General features: G+C 47.8%; 1 protein-coding gene across 17 annotated transcripts in view; it reads left to right on the top strand.

The window, feature by feature from the left end:
- sif (still life) overlaps window positions 1-19,067 on the top strand; it is a 95,394-nt gene that overhangs the window by 42,217 nt on the left and 34,110 nt on the right. For all 17 annotated transcript variants that reach the window (XM_033383700.1, XM_033383701.1, XM_033383702.1 and 14 more), the window contains 5 exons: window positions 2,271-2,416; window positions 3,274-3,553; window positions 4,717-4,848; window positions 16,817-16,999; window positions 18,205-18,405. In XM_033383700.1, the coding sequence (XP_033239591.1) occupies window positions 2,271-2,416; window positions 3,274-3,553; window positions 4,717-4,848; window positions 16,817-16,999; window positions 18,205-18,405 (942 nt within the window). The remainder of the gene's footprint in view (window positions 1-2,270; window positions 2,417-3,273; window positions 3,554-4,716; window positions 4,849-16,816; window positions 17,000-18,204; window positions 18,406-19,067) is intronic.

The raw sequence follows: 19,067 nt of genomic DNA on the forward strand, positions 1-19,067 counted from the left end.
TCATCCTGAAACAGTTGAACAGTTCCGCTCGACAGCTTCCGCTTGGCTGATGATGATTTTCATGGAAAACTTCATTGAGCAAGCGGAAACTATTTCATTTTGGTGGAGTGCCAATGCCTGGGCCTGTGCCTGTGCCCCCTCCTGTGGCAGGTTGTTGCCTTGAGAGAGCATAGAGCGAACATCCCTCTGTTTTTGAAGTTTTCAATATTAAAAGTTTCCTTTTAAATTGGGGAAAATCGAGGGAGCGGGAGGCGAACTGAGGGTAGGGGTGAGTGGAAAATCCTCCAACCTTTTAAAGTGACACGCACAGATATCGATTGGTTAGTCTCTTCTCCCCCCTTCCGGACTCCATCCGAAATGTAACCACTTTGATCTGTCTCGTGGCTCCCCCACTAAGCCATCCCCGCTGCCCAAGTATCCAGGTTTTCTTTTTGGTTATTTGCATGCCTTTGCACTCCTTCGATTAATATAAAATTTGATTAAACTTGGCCAACGTCTCCGTCCTTCTCGTGCTCGTGCTCGTCCTCGTCCTCGTCGTCGTCGTCGTCATCCTTGTCGTCTGATTGTGGGTTAAGTACACATGACCCCATGGCTGGCAAAAGACGCAAGGAGCAAGAGCAAGAGCGAGAGCACCCCGGGAGGGACTGAGTCCGGAGTGTATGCAAACACAGAACGCAAAAGCCACTTGACTGCTGCCCCTCCTGCTGTGTCCTGGGGTGTCCCGGGGTGTCCTGGGGAGCAGGCAGTCAAATAAATAACTTGTAAAACATGCATATGAGCAAAAATGTTTGAAAATTGCCAAAAACGTAAGCGGAGAAGATGTAGAAGAGGGGCTTTTACGGAGGAGGAATGAAGTATCGTAGTAACCAGGCCAGGCCAGAAGGAGGACCAGCAGCAGCAGCAGGTCGAAGAGGGGAACCAGTTTTCAGGACTAAGAGGACCAGCACCATGAAAGGAGAGACGAAACGAATAAACACATTGTAAATTGATTTCCTTGGGAACTCAAATAAAAAGTGGCATGAAAAGCAAGTGAGCGACAGTTGGCCCTACTCCTACTCCTCCTCCTCCCCCTCCCTGGTGGCTGGGTGGTATGTGGCCTGCCCCTGCCCCGCCCTTATTCCACATTTCTCCTTTCGATTGAAACGAATGAATGGGCAAACCAATTTTTATTGCCACGCGGGACACGTAGCCGGGAGTCTTGGTCTGGAATTCCCACATGGACCGGGGACGACAACGAGGACGGGGGCGAGGACGAGGCTTGGGTGAGAGGTCTCCATCCTGTTGCAAAGGCAGGAAAATTGCTGCTGTGAGAAGAGCGGAAGGAAGTCGGGGAGAAGGAGAAGGAGCAGAATGAGATGGACTGGCAGAGGCTAAAGGCAAACAAGAGTCAGTCAGTCAGTCGGTGAGTCGGCCCGTTTGTCATTCAGTCGGTGAGTCATTCATTCAGTCATTCAGTCAGTTAGTGAGCCGAGGAGTCCGACCCCGGCTTTTGATGAAATAACATTGCCAAGTAACAGTTTGCCATTCGCCATTCGCCATTTATTTCCCCCTCATTCTCTCTATCTGTGATACTCGCTTTTCCTCCTCTTTCTGTCTGCCATTTTGTCAATTGTTCGTCCTGCCCTATCTCCATCTTTGGCTATGAGTCCTGGCTGGTGGGGCGCTGTCCCTGGCTGTTTTTGCCTTCTTTCCTTCTCCCACTAAAAATGCAGGCGAGAAGAGAAGACAAATTGCTTTATCGACGACATACGTAACAAATGTTGCTGTCGGCACTGACAACAGCAATAGCAACAGCAACAGCCAACGGCCAACAGCAACAACCAGTGCCACATCCAGAGGCAACAACCCAGAACAACGGGTGAGAGACATGGATCCCAGGGCAGCCGCCATTATTGGTTTCAAATGGCTTCGTTGCAGGACTTACAGCTGAATCCTTCGCTGTTCTTCTGGGCTCTGTGTCTGGCGTTGGCTGCCTGGCTGCCTGCCTGCTTGCCTGGCTGCCTGCCTGCCTGCTAATTATGACTTAATTATTTCAATTATTTTTTCTTGGATTTATTGAATTTTCTCGAACCGAAACGAAACGAACCTTACCGAGCCGAATGGAAACCCCGTACATGTGTCATGGATGTGGAGGTGTCTCTCCTGACACTCCTTTGAGTTTGCCCTTGCCTTTGCCTTAATTAAAATCGAATTGGTCGACATTCTTCTTCATTCTGTGTTCCATGTCGTCACTGATGTGCTATTTCTTTTGATGTTTCTCCCCTCTGCAGATTTCGGACGATGATCGAATGAGCCTAACTACTGCCGTTTCGGATGAAGATGATGGGGAAAGTGTCATGGCGTCACCATATAAAGCAAAGGCCACTGGCACCGCTGCCTCGTCCTTCAACTGTACGGGAGCTGTACGAAAAGCTGGGTAAGTGAATTTAAACGAAAACAAAGAAAAGGGATCTAAAAAGTCAAGAATACATTCTCAGTTAGTCTTGGAGGAAGATTTATTTCGAATTCTGTAATAGAGCTTGAAGCATATTTTTCGAGATTGTAGGCCTTCCTTGGGGTATCATAATGTCGAGTCACGTGTGCCTCCACTAAATAAGTGTGATATTCAGCTAAAAATTCGTATTTCAACTGCAATTAAAGTTATCTTGGGGAATACATAAATTGGAAGTACAAAGAAGTAGAAAGAAATCTTTCAAGATATCTGAAATCCTCAAAGAAACCTCTTTCCAGATACCAGTCTTTCCCTTAGTGTAGTCCTCCCTTCAGTGCTTATTCCTCCAGTTGATGTAATCTTTGTGGCAGCCACCAAAAGGAGGAGCAGGAGCAGGAGCATGAGCAGCAGCAGCAGCAGCAGGAGAGCACGTCCAACAAGTCATCATAAATAACCCCCAGGATAGAGTCCTGCCTCGGTCTCTAGGTCTCTTTCTATGTATGTGCGTGGGTGTGTGTGGTATCCCTTGGGGGTCACCAAGGAATATAATTTCGCAGTGATTAAGGTAGCCGTAGAGGGAGGAGGGGCACAAAGATGAGTCTGAGGATTAACATTATTATGATAAAGTGTGCGAAGAGTTATGAAGGAGATTCCCTGCTGGAAGCTGTTGAAGTTTTGCCCCCACTGCCCCTGCCACTCTCTAGGATTACAATTCCCCCAACGGGAGGGGGGAAGCTCAAGCTGAAGCTGAGGCTGAAGCTGTTACCCAACTTAACCAATCTCTAACTCTCTCTCTCTTTCTCTCTCTCTATCCCCGCTCTTCTCTCCGTCCATGAGTACAGCTTCCTATCGGTGAAGAAATGGTTACTACGCAAGAAGCATCAGATCGAACTGGCACGAAAGCGGGGCTGGAAGGGATATTGGGTGTGCCTGAAGGGCACCACCCTGCTATTCTATCCGTGCGACTCCCGTGAGGGGCGGAGCGTGGAGGCGGCGCCCAAGCATTTAATTATTGTGGATGGTGCAATTATGCAACCGATACCCGAGCATCCCAAGCGTGACTACATCTTCTGTCTGAGCACGGCATTCGGAGATGCCTATCTCTTCCAGGCGCCCTGTCAGGTGAGTCTTTCTAGGAAGGGGAAGGGGGAAGGGGGAAGGAAGAGGGTGTTGCTGAATGGGTGTTGGGAGGATGACGATGACGGTGGGGATGGGGATGAGGATGACGATGAGGATGCCACCGCCTGAGGCTCTCATTTTGAGCAGTCAATATCCATGGCGCACACAAGTCCTTCAAGGAAAACTATGAGGCAAGGCCAGGCAACGGCAAGGCAACTGGCAACTGAAATTTGTTTGCGCAAGGATGTGCAAGGATGGAAAGATGGATGGAAGGCCCGGGCCCGGACCCAAGCCCGAGTTCAGCGCTCGCGGCCTTTCCACACAGGCCTCAGACGCAGTCTCCTCATAATCGCCAGTCTAAAATGTATGCCACATAAAGCAGCAGCAGAAGATGCATACAGATGCCCTGCCCCCAGATATACATGGATATACATGGCTCACAGATACAGATACAGCTACAGATACAGGACGAGGACATGGGCATGGACGACGACGACGACGACGACGACGACGAGGACGAACGACGCTGACGCAGGCGTTAACTGACGCAAGCCGCAAAAGGCTCACAAAATGGTCAGTGGAGGGTGAGGGTGAGATGTGATTGAGGTGTGGATGAGGCAACTCTCGGCGTTGACTGACTGCCAACTGGCAGATTGCCTTGAACAGGAGCTGCAGCTGCAACTGCAGCAGCAGCAGCCGCAGTTGCAGCCGCATCCTTGTGCCCTAAACTGTTACATGTCTCAAAGGCATACGCTCCATCCACCCCGTCATCTCTTTCTCTCTTAACATCTCTCTTTCTCTTTCTCTGTGGCAGTTTGTCAGGTTGCCAACTCTCCTCCGTTCTTTCTACCCCTCCCCACTCCGCATTCTCTCTCGCTCTCTCTCTCTCTGGGCCAACGTGATTTGTCATTAAATTTGCATAACTGATAGTCAGCCAACGACAGCAATGACGGGGGTGACACACCCGGGTGGTACCGGGTACCACGGGAGCCACGGGAGCCACGGGAGCCACGGGGGCCACGGGCAACCACGGCAGAAGTTCGACGTTTGGCGCTGGGGAGCAACGTCAAATTGCTTGCGGTGCATTTGGTCCTGCAATTTGTTACAATGTTTCCTCTTTAACCAATCCCCGTTTCCTTTCCATTCGTTTCGTTTCCTTTCCGCAGGTGGAGCTCGAGAACTGGGTGAACAGCATACATAGCGCCTGTGCTGCCGCCTTTGCACGTCATCGCGGCAAAACGGGAACACTACATCTCCTCCAGGAGGAGATCTTTCGACTGGAGAAGGCCATTGAATCGGTAAGTAAATACCCCCGCAACACACAACACAGAACACACCATCTACCTTATACCATACGGATACATGCATATATTTATGTGCCACTTGTAAGTGGATTTCCAAAAACCCAAAATACATTCAACAACACAGACACACACTATGCGAGATTCCTCGCCGAGCTCCAGCTCGAGCTGTTGTGGCAGGATGCAGGATGCAGAAGGCAGCGTGCGAAAGTATGCGTTGCGGTTACTGCCGCAGGAGCACCTGGAGAATGTGTGGATGAGGCATGCCACGAGTACAAGTTTGGATTGCGGTTGCATTTTGTTGTAGTTTAAAAGATATGCTCGGGATTGGATTGGATTCCAGATGTGAGATGTAAGACGGATTCCCATCCTGAGGATGAGGCTGAGGCTGAGGCTGATGCTGATGGGTGGAGTCTGGGGACTGGGGCATGGCTTGTGGCTTTGTTGCTGCTTGAGAGTTAAGTCAATTTTGCCAAGTGGCTGAAACGGCGAATGAATAGAACATGGCAGGCTGTCGAAGCTTCCGAAGCTGCGTTTCAGTAATGCAAGGCAGCCAAACATGTATGTACATTTCCATAGATGATTGTGGCACGAGGATAATCGTCTTATTAATGCAGTCAGCGGATGAATAGATGCGAGATATGAATGGAAGCCACTTATTGAATTGCGATTATTTCAAATCTGTTGCATAGCCTTGAAACGTCCTGTAATTTATTTGCATGTCAGTGGAATTTTCCAAGTGAAATACCACACGAGTTCGACTTCGACTTCGAGTACGAGTACGAGTGCATAGTTATTTATTGATTGGGATAAGGTGACAAAGGGGAGCGACAGCCAAAGAATGCCTTTTGTTGACTAAAGGAGTAGCCAAGCATACCGCCCTCCCTGCCCTCCCGCCTACAATAAGGAAACGCACTGTCTTGTGTAATGGAAAAAGTAATCGCAATCGTGGTTTTAAGGAATTTTTCATCTGAATTGCATATTGAAAAGGCATTCAATAGGAACAGGTATTTATTGATTTATATGTATGTATGTACACACAAACATACATATGTACATATGTATGTACATATATAGATACGAAATTAAATTTGACAAGAACTTGAATGCTAACGGGGGCAGGGTTTAATAGCATTCAGCAATGCAACGCACTGCACTTTGGCTGAGTAATCGAATTAAATTCTTGTAAATTTTGAATATTAAATAGAATTTGGGCCGGATTTCAGCGGATGATAGCCATTCAGTTGGGTGAGAGGTGTAGCTTGTGGAAGGGCGATACAAATACAAAGTTCAAACTGCCTTTAAACCCTGCAAAGCCCTGGAGCAGCTTTTTGCATCATTACTGGCATGTTCTTGGGAACAGTCCAACCAACCATCAGAAAAAGACAATCCTTATGAGCGAGGCTCGAGATCGCACACGTCGTGTACTTTGTTTTTGCATTCTCGGGGATTCGCATGTAGAACAAAAATCGCGGAGCAGTTGGGAGCAGGGACGTACCGATGACTTAGTTTCATTCGAAATGAATGAAAACTCCACCACTAATTCGCTTGGAAATCAGTTGCAGCTATTCTGCTTTCCTTACGAATACTACCACGTCTGATTCCAGAGCTCCCTTCTGACCCCACTTTCCCACTCATTGGTTAAGGCAATCAAGTGGAAAAACAAATTCCCGCGGATAGATAGATATCTTCGTTAGAGACAACAACAATTTCTCAATATCGCGGAAGTCAATACCGAAAGAGACGGAGAATGATATTGACAGAGTCAGAGAAAAAGAGGGAGAGAGAGAGAGAGAGAGATGGAACACAACAATCGCATTTTCCGTCAACATTCCCAACCAATTTCTCAGTCTCAGGCGATTCCTCGCGAGATTTGTGCCATTGTTAGGGAACAAGGGTCGGGCGGGGTGGTAGGATATAGGGTATAGGGTACAGGAGAGGCAGGGCGGGTGTCGGTGTGGGTGTGGGTGTGTGCTACCACTTGCAACTATTTATGTATTTGCTTTCAAATCAATTCCCCATCAATTTCGCGGCAAACAGCGTAAAATTTCCTGCACTGCAATTTATTTTCTCTTCCCCAACGACGACAGGGAAACTTTTCTTTGCTGGAAAAAGGATGGTGGCGGGAGAGCGGGGTGGACATATATACCTACCAGGAAGAGAGACGGCGAACAAATCAAAGTGAGGGAAACGCAAAACAACGACGAAAGAGGGCCACGCAGAAAAAGAGAAGAATACGAGATTGCAAAAGCAAACAGAATTGAACTCGAACTGAAACTACAAGAAATTGCACTTGCCCCACGATAAATACTCTCTGGCTGAAGTCTCTGGTGGGTTACGGTGGGCCGTGGTGGGCTGTGGCGGGCTGTGGAGGGCTATGGTGGGAGGGGATTGAAGATTGAAGATGGATATAGTCCAGAAACGCTCTGCGGGCGCGTAAGGGAAATGGAGTAGGAAGCCCAACGAAAGCGCTGCCAACTCTTGTTTTGAAGAAAGTAAACTTTATTTGTATATTTATTTTTCATCATGTCATTTTCAGTTGTTGTCTCGCTTTGACTCACTCTTCCTTCTCTTCTTCAAGCTTCGTCTTGCTACTCTTTTTTGCCTGTTCTCTTTCCCCCACTCCACTCTTCTGCTGCTCCTGATGCTGCTGCTGATGTTGATGCTGTTGTTGCTAGTTAGTTAGCAGGGACTCCAAAAGACAATTATGTTGTCCGTCGTCCCTGTCCTTCACTGAAACTTGATTCATTCGTCTCTGTCTATGTCTCTGTCGCTGCCATCGCTCTCCTCTCCCGCTGCTACTGCTCCCGCCTGCCGCCTGCTGCCTGCTGCTGCTGCTGTCAGCTTCGCTGCTTTCATTACTATCGCGGCTGCTGTTTCAGATGAAGCTGATATCTGTGCAAGATATATGCCGGCGAAGGTGAGGCAGTCTAAGGGAACCTAAAACTGTATCTGATTATCCGCATACTGGATACCAATAGGAAGGAGAGAGAAATAAAGAGAGAGACTTAGTGTCAAGTAAAGTCGAGTGCATAGCCCATACCTTACATTAAATATACCTTGCTGCTATTTGTTTCTGCCGACTGTCTCGTCTTATCTTTCTTCGCTGTGGTGTTGTTGCTCTGGCTTTCATTTCTTCTTCTTCTACTGGTGCCATCCAAGGTGTCTATGGAGTAGGGTGAATCCTTGCCTTTTTAGAAAGCGCTCGGAATATGCAAACGAAAATTTCCCTCTTCCGATGTTGCTATAGTGCATATCTCTTAATCTGCTGATGCCACCATTGTGTGGATTACTAGGGCTACTGCTGCCCCGGAGGAGTCTTAGCACAGGATGAGGCATGGGACATGAGGCTTGATGATTTGTCCATTTTGTTTCAGTTGCAAACTGGAGAGTTCGCAGGAGAGTGCCCTACCTTATCTAAGGAAATCTTGCTCCTATTTCTGTTGATAGTTTTTTCTGTGGCTGCTTTCGTCCTGCTTATCCTTATCCTTCTTCATCTTCCTTTCCCGCACTCTCGCTCGCTCTCTGCCCGCTGACTTCTTGGAGCCCTTTTTTAATTTAGTTTTTCTTTTCTCATTTTCTCTCAAAGTTGAAGTTTGAGCGAGTCCTCGACTCCCCCTCTCCCCTCATTCGTCTGCCACTATCTGTCCCTTTGGATAAACCATAATTACTTCCTTGAACTGCTGCGTTTTTTTTTGCGCTGTCTCCTCCGCAACTGCCGGGAAAAAAGAAGAACCGAGAGGAAGAAAGAAAGTAAGCCAAAAACAGAGCGGAAAAAACCATTGAGCGGAAGTCCGAGATTGCCATAAGAGGGTGCCCCTGCCCCTGCCCCACTCCCTCTCCCTCTCTCTGTCTCTGTCTCCCACTCTGAAGGAGGCGGGGTCCACAGTTAGCCGAAAAAACTTGTTGGATGAATATTAATTAAATGAGAGGTTTAAGGAGTGGTCCCATAAAATGCTGTTTTGCATTCTGCATTTCGCATTCGGCATTTGTTGTTAATTAATTTGCTAGAAAAATACGCAAAAAACTAAAACCCGAAGAGGGGAAGGAGTGGCAGTGGGGGGGAGGAAGTGCCCTGAATGGAATTAAAAGAAAATAAGATAAAAAAAAGAGGAGACTGTGGAGACTGAGAGGCAGCAGGGAAAAGGTGTCACAGCAACGAGCTTCTCGGTTGTTGTTTGCGCTTTTTATGACGCCATGTGAGGATGCCGCCCTCCCACACTACCCTTTCGCCATTTGTGGGTGTGTGCCCTCTCCTCCTTCCCCTTCCCGTTCCCGTTCTCTTTCTATGTGTGTGCGTGTGTGTGTGTGTGTGTGAAAAGAGCAACAGTGTTGTTTCTCCTCTGTCTGTCCCATCTGCCCCTATACGGGCGTTTTTTTTTGCCTTCTGCCTTCTGCCTCCTCTCTCCGTTTTATTTCTCTTGTCTTCTCTTGCCTTCTCCTTTTGTGTATGATATGCCCCGCCCACATGCTTGACTGCCGCCTTCATAGGCCCTCCTGTACGGGATCTCCCCGTTACTGTAGTTGTTGGTGCTGCTGCTGCTGGTGCTGTTGTTGTTGTTTTTTTTATAGCTGTCACCTTTCGGAAATAATCATATATGTGTCACGAGGGGCATGGGCGCAGGGGTGCGGCAGAGTGTATGCCACGAGGGGGGTGCTAGGGTGAAGGTTTTGGCAGCACTTCGCTTCGTTTGCTTTAGCTTTTCTCTAGCTTGTCGCCCCACCTCGCCTCGCCTCTCCTCTCCTCCTCTCTGTCTCTACTCATCTCTACTGCTGCTGCTTTTTTCTTTTTCTAGCTATCTATTTTTCTTTTCGCATAAACCAGTCACACACACACACACACATCTATTTAGATATGTGTATACGTATCTGCACACACAGCTACACAGACACATTTACACAATGCAGAGCCGTAAAAAAATAACAGAAAAAAAAATAGTAGTAGCTTGCCGAGCGCGTTTGGTTTTTCGTACGCTCTGGTTTTTACGCTCTAATTACGACTCCTACGACAGGCACGTTCCTCCCCCTATTCATGCCCCTCACCCTCGCCATCGCCCTCGCTATCACCCTCACCACCTGGTGTGCAATTGCCATGGCGGCGCTGTCTAAACAAGGCTCACTTGCTGCCTCTGCCCTCGCCCCCCACGGACCCCTGTCCGTGCCTTCTGCTGCTTTCAATTTGCAATGGCGGCTGTCATTTCAGCTCAATAGCAGCTCTATCTCCCCCTCCTCCCTCTTCTCCCTCTCTGTCGTTGCCTCTCTACTCTACTCTACTCTGCTCCACCTCTCCACCCGTCACGCCTACCAATTCCAACTAACTCTACTGTAGGCCCCGCTATCTCCAATCCCCTGTTGCGCTCTCCCACTGAACTGATGTTTTTCCTATGCCCTCAAACAAGAGAGCATTAATACTGCTAGAAGATGCTTGCCACGAAGAGAAGTAAGCGTTTTCGACCATAGACAGTATCATATTCCCGATCAGGATCGATCAAATCAAGTGACACTATAGGCAGGGCGTGGATTCGCCAGGAATGAATGACACATCCGAACAATATACTGGGCATATTTTTCGTGTAAGAGTATCACAATCTTCGATCTGAGGAAATCAGCATTTCCTACTTGCTGTTAAATTGCTGTTTGCTTTAACATTCTACGTTGTTTTTATAAGGTTTTGTTTTATTTTTTGCCAAACTTTCCAACTCTCTATGCAGTTTTTTCAACATTTTTTTTTGTGCTCAACCACCGCAGTTTTTTTTGTGTGTGGCAAGAACGTTTTTGTTGTGGCAGAGCCATCGATTTTAAATAATTGCACTAATTAAATGATGCATCGTTCGTGAATTGAAAGCTTAATGCAATTTTGTGGGGGGAAAACTGCATAAAAAAAGGGGCGAGTAGTAGCGTGGAGGGGGGGGAGTGCAGTACAAATATTTTAATTGCGCTTTATGAAAGCATTCGACTAAATGAAAATTGTTTTTCTTGACTGCTCAGCTGGAAAGCAGCAGCAGCAGCAGAGGCAGGCTGCCTTGCCTGGCAGTGATTTAAGATTAAAATTCCCTTTAAACTTTTCCGTTGCCTACTCTTGAGGGCAAAACGCACTCACGCATACGAACACGCAGCACACACACACACACACACACACACACACACACGCACGTGCAGGCCGAAGAACTCTCTTACGTACATCTTTCAGCATCCTTACAGCATCCTTACAGCACCCTTACAGCGAAAGCCCTAAAGTGTGCAATTAATTTTATAATAATTAAACTGAAATTCAGCCACAACTACTAGGGTTTTCCCACCCAACCCCCTCCCCCCTCAATTCCTCAATTTCTCAATCTCAATCTGAATCCCCACCCCTCTCAATCGCACTCCAATCTCTTACGCCGAGTGTGTACACATTCTCTCATGTTTCACTCTTTCTCGCTGCCATAACGTTACATAACCCATAGCCCATGGCCCATAAACCATAAACCATAAACCGAAAATGTGTGTAAACCCCGAAATTATAATGAAATGCATATTTAGTTAATTTAAACTTGAGCCAAAAACTTTACTTAATTAGACCCCAACTTAAAGCCACACAAAATGTAGCCGGCAAGAAAGTTCCGTCACTGTGTGTTGGAGGGGAAAAGCCATTGTTTTGCCACCTCCCCAGCTCAGCTCAGCTCCCTCCCTTATCACATTCCTAGTATTGTGTTGAATTTTCTTCGTTTCAAATATTTTTTAATGAAACCATAAAGTTTATAATTACCATCAAATTTACTTGTTCTCGAACACCCTCTTTCCCTCTCTCTCTCCGTTTCTCTCCCTTTCTCTCTGTTTTTTTGTTTTTTGTGCAGAGTTTTCCTTGGGAAATGGCAAAAATAAAAAAGACTAAACTTTGACCTGACACACACACACACACACTCACAATGAAAGAGGGTAGAGGGTTTAGGTGTGGGCATGGGCGTGGGCGTGGCATTTCATAAACTAATGCCAAAATGGTAAAAATTTATGGCAAGAAATATGAGAAACGAGTTTGAACTCCGAAGTCCGGCACAAAAGGCACGCACAAGGGCCGCTGGGGGGGTGCTGGGGGGACACCCACATATGTATGTGTGTGATGACCTATGGCCCAGCACCTACGAGATCCCCCCTCTTCCGCTGCCACACCATCGCAGAGAGAGACTAGCGGGGCAAAGCTTTGTTTTTGGCCAAACGTGCGAATATTTTTGCCACTTTTGGTCCGAAAGTTGCACAGGAAATGGGTCTGGCATATGGTTGCAGGCACTGTCCTGACTCTCTGGTCAGGACATGGAACCAGGAACCGGGGACCCAGCCCTTAATACCCCTTGCACCTCACCCCTCCGACTGTGCCTCGTGCAGCATGCGTTTGCTTTGGTTTTTGATTTGTTTTTGCTGGGTTAGGAGGATGCAGAGGCAGAAGCAGAGGCGGTCTTCTGTTGTTGCTGCTTCATGCCTGCTGCATGCAGATGCAAAAATATGCTTTATGTAGGCACTGACAAAAGGGGGGCGTGGTCTGTGTGGTCATGGGCGGAAAATTCAATTCAATTGTCAACAGCCGACCGGTCGGTCGGTCGGTCCGTCCGGCCGTCCGTCCGCTCCGTTCCATCCGTCTGCCCACGGTTCATCCTCTCCGTTCTGGTTGTGGCCACAGATATAGGCGCCAGTTTAGGGGTCTGGGGTTTTTGGGGTTTAGCTTCCCTTTTCTCCCTTCGCCCCCCGCCTGCCTCACCCTTTTTTGGTGCCACTCTGCAGCACACTCGCACGTTATATAATGTGGCATCATTTTGTGGTCAGCATTTATGCAGGCCCACATACATGCGAGTACTCCCTACAATTTAGCAGAAGGCCTTTTGTGGACATGGCCTAAAGCTACCACCCCCTACTCTGCCTTGCTGCTGCTGCTGCTGATGCTCATCTGTGGTTATGAGGGGTGACGGGCGATTTTGACCCGACCCCGCCCTTTCTCTCTGTGTGTCTCTCTCTGTCTCTCTTTGACTTTTGAACTGCAATGGAGAGCAGCCATTTAATGCACAAGCCATGTCAAAAGTCATTTCAGCCAAGGCGACTCCATTGAATACCTCAATATCCTTTGGGGCAGGACACCCACTCCCATGCCGCCCCCCAGCCCCCGTGGCTTACTCCTTGTGTTAATTGATTGTTATTGTGTCTCTGGGGCAGTGCTTCTACGAAGGAAGGCTGGAGCGGTGCGGTGCGGTGCGGAGCGGTGCTGTGCTGGGATGGTGGCAAGGACACTGAAGCCATTAGCAGCAGCAAACAAAATAAACTGATATCATACCAGCCACGAGTAAAGGAGTAAGGGAGTAACGGAGCAAAGGAGCGGAGTCCTTTCCTGCCTGCCAGCGCATGATTATTATTTCAGTCATTGTTTCCACGTTGTTTGTTCCATGTTGTTTTGTTTGGCTGTGTGGTGGCTGCCACATTTGAGGCATCTTTGGCCTGTCATGCACGAAGCGAATGACAACGAGACAACTCTAAAACAATGATAAAATGTATTTTTTAATTGTACTCCAGAGAGTAAACACACACAAGCACACACACACATAGAAACTAGAGAGAAAATAGAGAAACCAAAGAGCCATGAACTCTCCAGACTCTCAACTATGAACCGAACCGAACCGAACCGAATAGAAATCTACTGTGGTAGTACAGTGTGCACTCTGCACAGCGGAAGCGGAAATGGCAGACCAACAACAGTAGAATCAGCAGCACAGCAGCACATCAACACAGCAACAAATGGCAATGGCAGCTGGAGCTCTGGAGCTCTGGAGCTGAAGCTGAAGCTCTAGTTCGAGCTTCTGTTTCTGTTTCTGCTGAGAGATAGAGATAGAGAGAGAAATTGTCGCATGGGGAGTCGTCATCGGTGGAAGAGGAGCACGAGGAGGAGGCATCCTCAAGTGGCGCTTAATGAAAGCGCAACAGACAACGGCAGGACCGCAGGAACACGACCACACGACAACAGGGGGACAGTACACAGAAGCACACAAACACACAAACACACAAACACAGAAGCAGAAACAAGAACAAGAACAGAGCCAGAATCAGTGGGGGGAAAAGAAGAGGACAGGACAACTAAATGGGCGAACCGCAAAAACCCATCGCCAGGAAGAGACAGGAACAGGACAGGAGGGAGAGAGTGTGGGAGTGGGGAGTGGGTAATACGGAGGATCCAACTATGTGGACCAATAATAAAATTCACGGGAATTGAGATGACAGCATAGGAGTGGACTGGACCGGAGCGGAGTGGAGTGGCCTGAAGACCTCAAGCCGGAGACGACACCAGAACCAAAGACAGAGAGACAGAGACAGAGCCATAGCTACTCTTCGAACTGTGACTGGGGATTGGGAATGGGGACTGGGGACCGAGGACTCAAGACTCAAGACTGGGGAATGGGAATGATTCTGCGACTGCGACTGGGGCTGTCACTTAGCGTGTGACATGTGTCAAAACAAGCAGAAACCGCAGCAGCAGCGAGAGACCGTGACCAGGCCAAAGACTGAAGTGCAGCCAACCAAAATGCCTATGGAATGGTGGTTTTTGCACCGCTAAACAAGAGTATAGCAATCAACGTTGAGAAGGAGAGCGCGGCCACCCATGTAGAAAGACCTCAAACTTTAGTTCATAGAAAGCATTAAAGGCAAACAGACACTAAGGAAAGCAGGAGAGCACGATACCCTCACAGATACAACTCAATGGAAAAGTATAATCCCAGACTACACACCAAATCGAGAGGGTTTCGAAGCGTTCAAGCGCTTTTCCATTTCCATTCCCATATGCATGTGCAGCGGACATTTCGCTACCAAAAGGGAAAGGCTTGGCCACAGGTTATGGATCACTGACCAGGAGTTATTGTGCGTGATTTACATTCCCAATTGCATGGCAATTACAAGTCCATTAACATTGCCATTAACCCTTGGAGTGAAGCTCCCCCGAAATGCGTTGCCAGAGGACTCTCGACACAACAAGGGACACAGAATGGTCGAGGCGATTAATGGTCAAGCAGGGGAGCGACAGAAACGGAGACAACGAGTGAGAGAGAAAGAGAGAGCTATTTATGGGACACAGAGACACCAGAAAGACCAGAGACAGACAGACAGACAGACAAACTCTGCCCCCGCATATTACTTTGACAAGGACAAACTGTTGCCTGCCTGCTGCCTGCCTGGTTGCCTGGCTGCCTGCTGCTGCTTCTAGCCTTCCAGACACACTGTCACACTGTTTAGTGTTGTAAATAATCAGAAAACTGTGCTGGAAGGAGATACTCTCTCGTCCTCGTCCTGTAGTGGCATTACCCTTCTCCATTACAAGTAGCCTCCACATCACTGGCTGCCGCTGCCTGTGAGTCTGAGGCTGCCGCTGCCTCTGACTCTGCCTCTGCCTCCTTTCCGTTCCTTCCTTCCTTCCGGTTTGTGTTTGTCAAATAAGCAGCTTTCCTCAAGTGCCAAATGCCATTGACAGCAGCAGTAGGCCTCCGCACCGCTCCGCTCCGCTCAGCTCCTCCTCCTTCGTCGACCCCACTTCGGGGTAGTGTATAATGGGATTTTGGTTTATTAATTACCCAACTCTGAGAGCCCCCAACCGAACGGGGGATAGATAGATGGGATGCTTCTCAGCTTGAAATTATGGTCATTGAATTAAGTCGGGCGACACGAGTATCGATTGTGGACTTATAGTACTTTGCACACTGTACTCTGTACTCTGTACCCTGCACTCTACTGTGTAGCCCCTCACGTACGGCCATTGTAGTATCAAGTATACGTACGAAATACGTGCAAATAAATTGCACAAAACTTTTGATTTATTTCCACGTAAAACAAACATTGGAAAGGCTCAAAGTCCACACCGCACACACACACACGCACACGGAAGCTCAAATAGAAAGAGATGGCTAGAGATAGAGAGAGACAGGTACAAAACTCGCGTTTCCCCCCCCCCCACCTCCTTTATAGCAGTGCGTTCCTGCAGGGATCCCAGGTCCCTGTTTATGTGTACACATTCATTAAAATGTCGAACATCGAAAGTGCCTATTCAGGTTGTTGCCACGCCCACGGCACACGGTGCAATGGTAGCTGCAACTGCAACATCCAACTGCATCTGCAAATAATTGTCAGCTTACTGGCTCACATTCAATGTGGCATTGTTGATGCTGCCACCAAATGAGCGAGAAAGAGAGAGAGCGATAGAGAGAAAGAGAGGGAGAGAGAAAGAGTGGCAAGAGAAAGGGGAACCCAAAATGAAACAATCACGTGCTCCATGAAATCTATGCACGTGAAAGTGGGGTTCAAACAGTGCGATGGGTTTTGATGGGCGAAAGAGAGAGAGAGAGAGAGAGAGAGCCAGCGAGTACTGCTGCTGCTGCGGAAGTCAAACGGTATTTGTAATGAAAACAGGGCCATGTATATGCATCTCCCTCTGTGTGGATCTATGGCTCCTAACCCTTTTTCCTTTTTTTTTTTGTTTTTTTTTTTGTTTTTTGGTGCATTGCCAACGCACTTCAGTCCTCGTGCTGATAGAAAGGGCCAGGGGATAGGAGCGGGGCATCCAAGAGATATTTGAATTGCGCCAACAGCAGCAGCAGCAACACCACCAGCAAAAGGGAAAATGGGGAAAATTTTAGCTGCACATGACGCGTGATTTATGTATTTTCGTCAAATGGCAGCCACCGCATCAGAGGCAGCAGCAGAAGCAGGCAGCAGGCAGCAGTGGATCCTGCAGCAGTGGAACAAAGCTGCCATGAAATGCTAATGATGCCCCATGCCTCGAATGCCTTTCATAACCCAACACGAGTGCCGCACTGCAACACCACACATTCACATTCTCACACACACACACACACACTCCCATTCTTACGGTAGAAATACACGTACATATCCATATCCATATCCATATGCATATGCTTGCTCTAACATTTTTGTACCGTTCCATTGGTTCTCTTTGCAGGATCACAAGCTGAAGCACATGGCCGAGTTGCAGCAATCAGTTGTCACCGATCAGGAGACACGTCATCAGATCCAGGGCCAGATACTGCAGTGGGAGGAAAATCTCGAGCGCCTGCACTGCGAACAGTTCCGCTTGCGCTGCTACATGGCCTCGCTGCAGAGCGGAGAGTTGCCCAATCCAAAGGTGAGTTATGGCCCATGCCTGCCCGTCTGCCTGCCACCACATGCCCTGGGCAACCAGGCCAACCAGGCCACCCAAGCAATTAATGGTTTTGGCCCCCGTTTATGGTCACAGCTTAGCCAAAAAACGTGAGAGAGACAAGGAGAGGGAGTGGACCAGAGGGAAATGAGATAGGCTTCCTCGTTTGGCAGCGGTTGAGTAATTCCTTTACGAGTATTTCCGCCGAAAAATACCTTTGAAGAACCTTCTCTGCTTAATCAATGCCTAATGCCGGGAACAAAACACCAGGCCTAAGCTCCAGACCCCAGACCTCCGCCCCCAAAATTAGCAGCAACCATCGTGCAAACATCAAAATCAGGCTTCACAGCCCCGTTGAGGGCTTAAAACCCGCACAATACAGCCAACTGCCGAAAATCCCGAAAACAATAATGCCCACTCCGCACTCCCCACTATTCACAGAGAAAACCCGCTTACAATTTTCTTCTAAACCCTTTACGTGTTCAAGTTGTCTATAATTACCTCTACCTATTCGCACAAAGCCTGTAGTGTCCTGTCTGTCTGCTGTCCTGCTGTCCCCCCCACTGCCGCCACTACCCCACCCAAATCTAAGGCAAATCAAACCCCGAACATGCACAATTAATCTCCATAACAAAGTTTAAGCATCTTAAATGAGCTTAGAGGAAGGGAAGTTTCCCCCCCACCAACTAAAGGAAAGCTGGGGGAAAGCTTAGAGAGAGATGGAGAGAGATGATTGAGGCACAGGCACTGGCCTGACTGGTTGACTCAGTGAAAAGGGTTAGAAAAAGAGCAGCCATGGCAGGAATAGCGGTACGTGCTACACCCCATGTGAATGGAAGTGCAATGAAAAGCAACGTTATTTATTATTAATAACCACAAAATGCAAACAACTTCAGACCAGAGCAGACCAGAGGAGACCAGACCATCAGCACCTGTGAAGAGAGCACAACTTCACTTCAGCTCTCGCTCAAAGGATTATTTGCGTAGTAGGAGGTGCCGACTCTTTTTTTTCTGTCCAAGGATAATGCCCGAGGAAATGAGATTAGTCGTGTGGTCGGTCTCTCGTTAAGAGCTCAACCTTTTGACTTGCATTTAAAACACTCAATTTCTATCCTCCCCTTTCTATATATGTATATTTTGCTGCAAAGTATTTTAATATTAAATATTCTTGTATTTATTTCCATCCACAGTCGCTGCTCACTCACGTGTCCAGGCCAACAAAGAATACGCTTAACAAACTGGGTGTGTTTACGGTCTCCTCGTTCCACGCCTTCATTTGCGCCCGTTCCCCGTCGCTGCTCAATAATCTGCTGGCGGGCCGTGGTGCCACCAAGCGGCGGCCACCAATGCTGTCGCGATCGAATAGCGGCTCCAGTCGTCGCTCCATGCAGGTGAGTCCTGCCCTTCCATCTGTGTATCTGCGGATCTGTGTGTGTGTGTTTATGGTGGTATCAATGTGGGTTTCAATATATGTGGATGCGTAATAAAATTATTTCAATTTTAAACGCATTTATGGCGCTACTCAGGACTTTGTATCTGTGTCCGTGCGGGCCTGTGTTTATAGCCGTCTTTTTATATGTATGTGTGCGTGTGCATTTGTCTCTATGTATCTGTGTGGTTGAGTAATTGAATTTTTATTTAAGGCAACGGAAATGGCATTAAAAGCTAAATTGAGCGCTAATGCCTCGAGTGGCGAGTGGCGAATGGCGGATGGTGGATGGCCACCAAAAAATATATGTGTGCTGTGCTGTGTGTCCTCGCGCAAAGAGAATGGACGAATGGAGCCTCATCGTCCATTAGAACTTGTTGTTTTTGCATATATATATTTTTTTTGGCTTTTATAATTTGCATTTAATGGCCATCAAAAATTACAAAAGAAAGAAGAAGAGAAAGAAATGGAATTTATGGAAAAGTGAGAAAACTTGGCCAAAGAAAAATATTTGCATATTTTTAAGTAAATAATTCCAGGCGAAAGTAATGCCAAATGGCTATCTAGCACTCTCCCTCTCCCCCCAATCACCCTAATGACCTCATCATCAAATTGAAATCAGGA

This window comes from Drosophila pseudoobscura, chromosome X, assembly GCF_009870125.1.
Source record: "Drosophila pseudoobscura strain MV-25-SWS-2005 chromosome X, UCI_Dpse_MV25, whole genome shotgun sequence".
NCBI lineage: Eukaryota > Metazoa > Arthropoda > Insecta > Diptera > Drosophilidae > Drosophila > Drosophila pseudoobscura.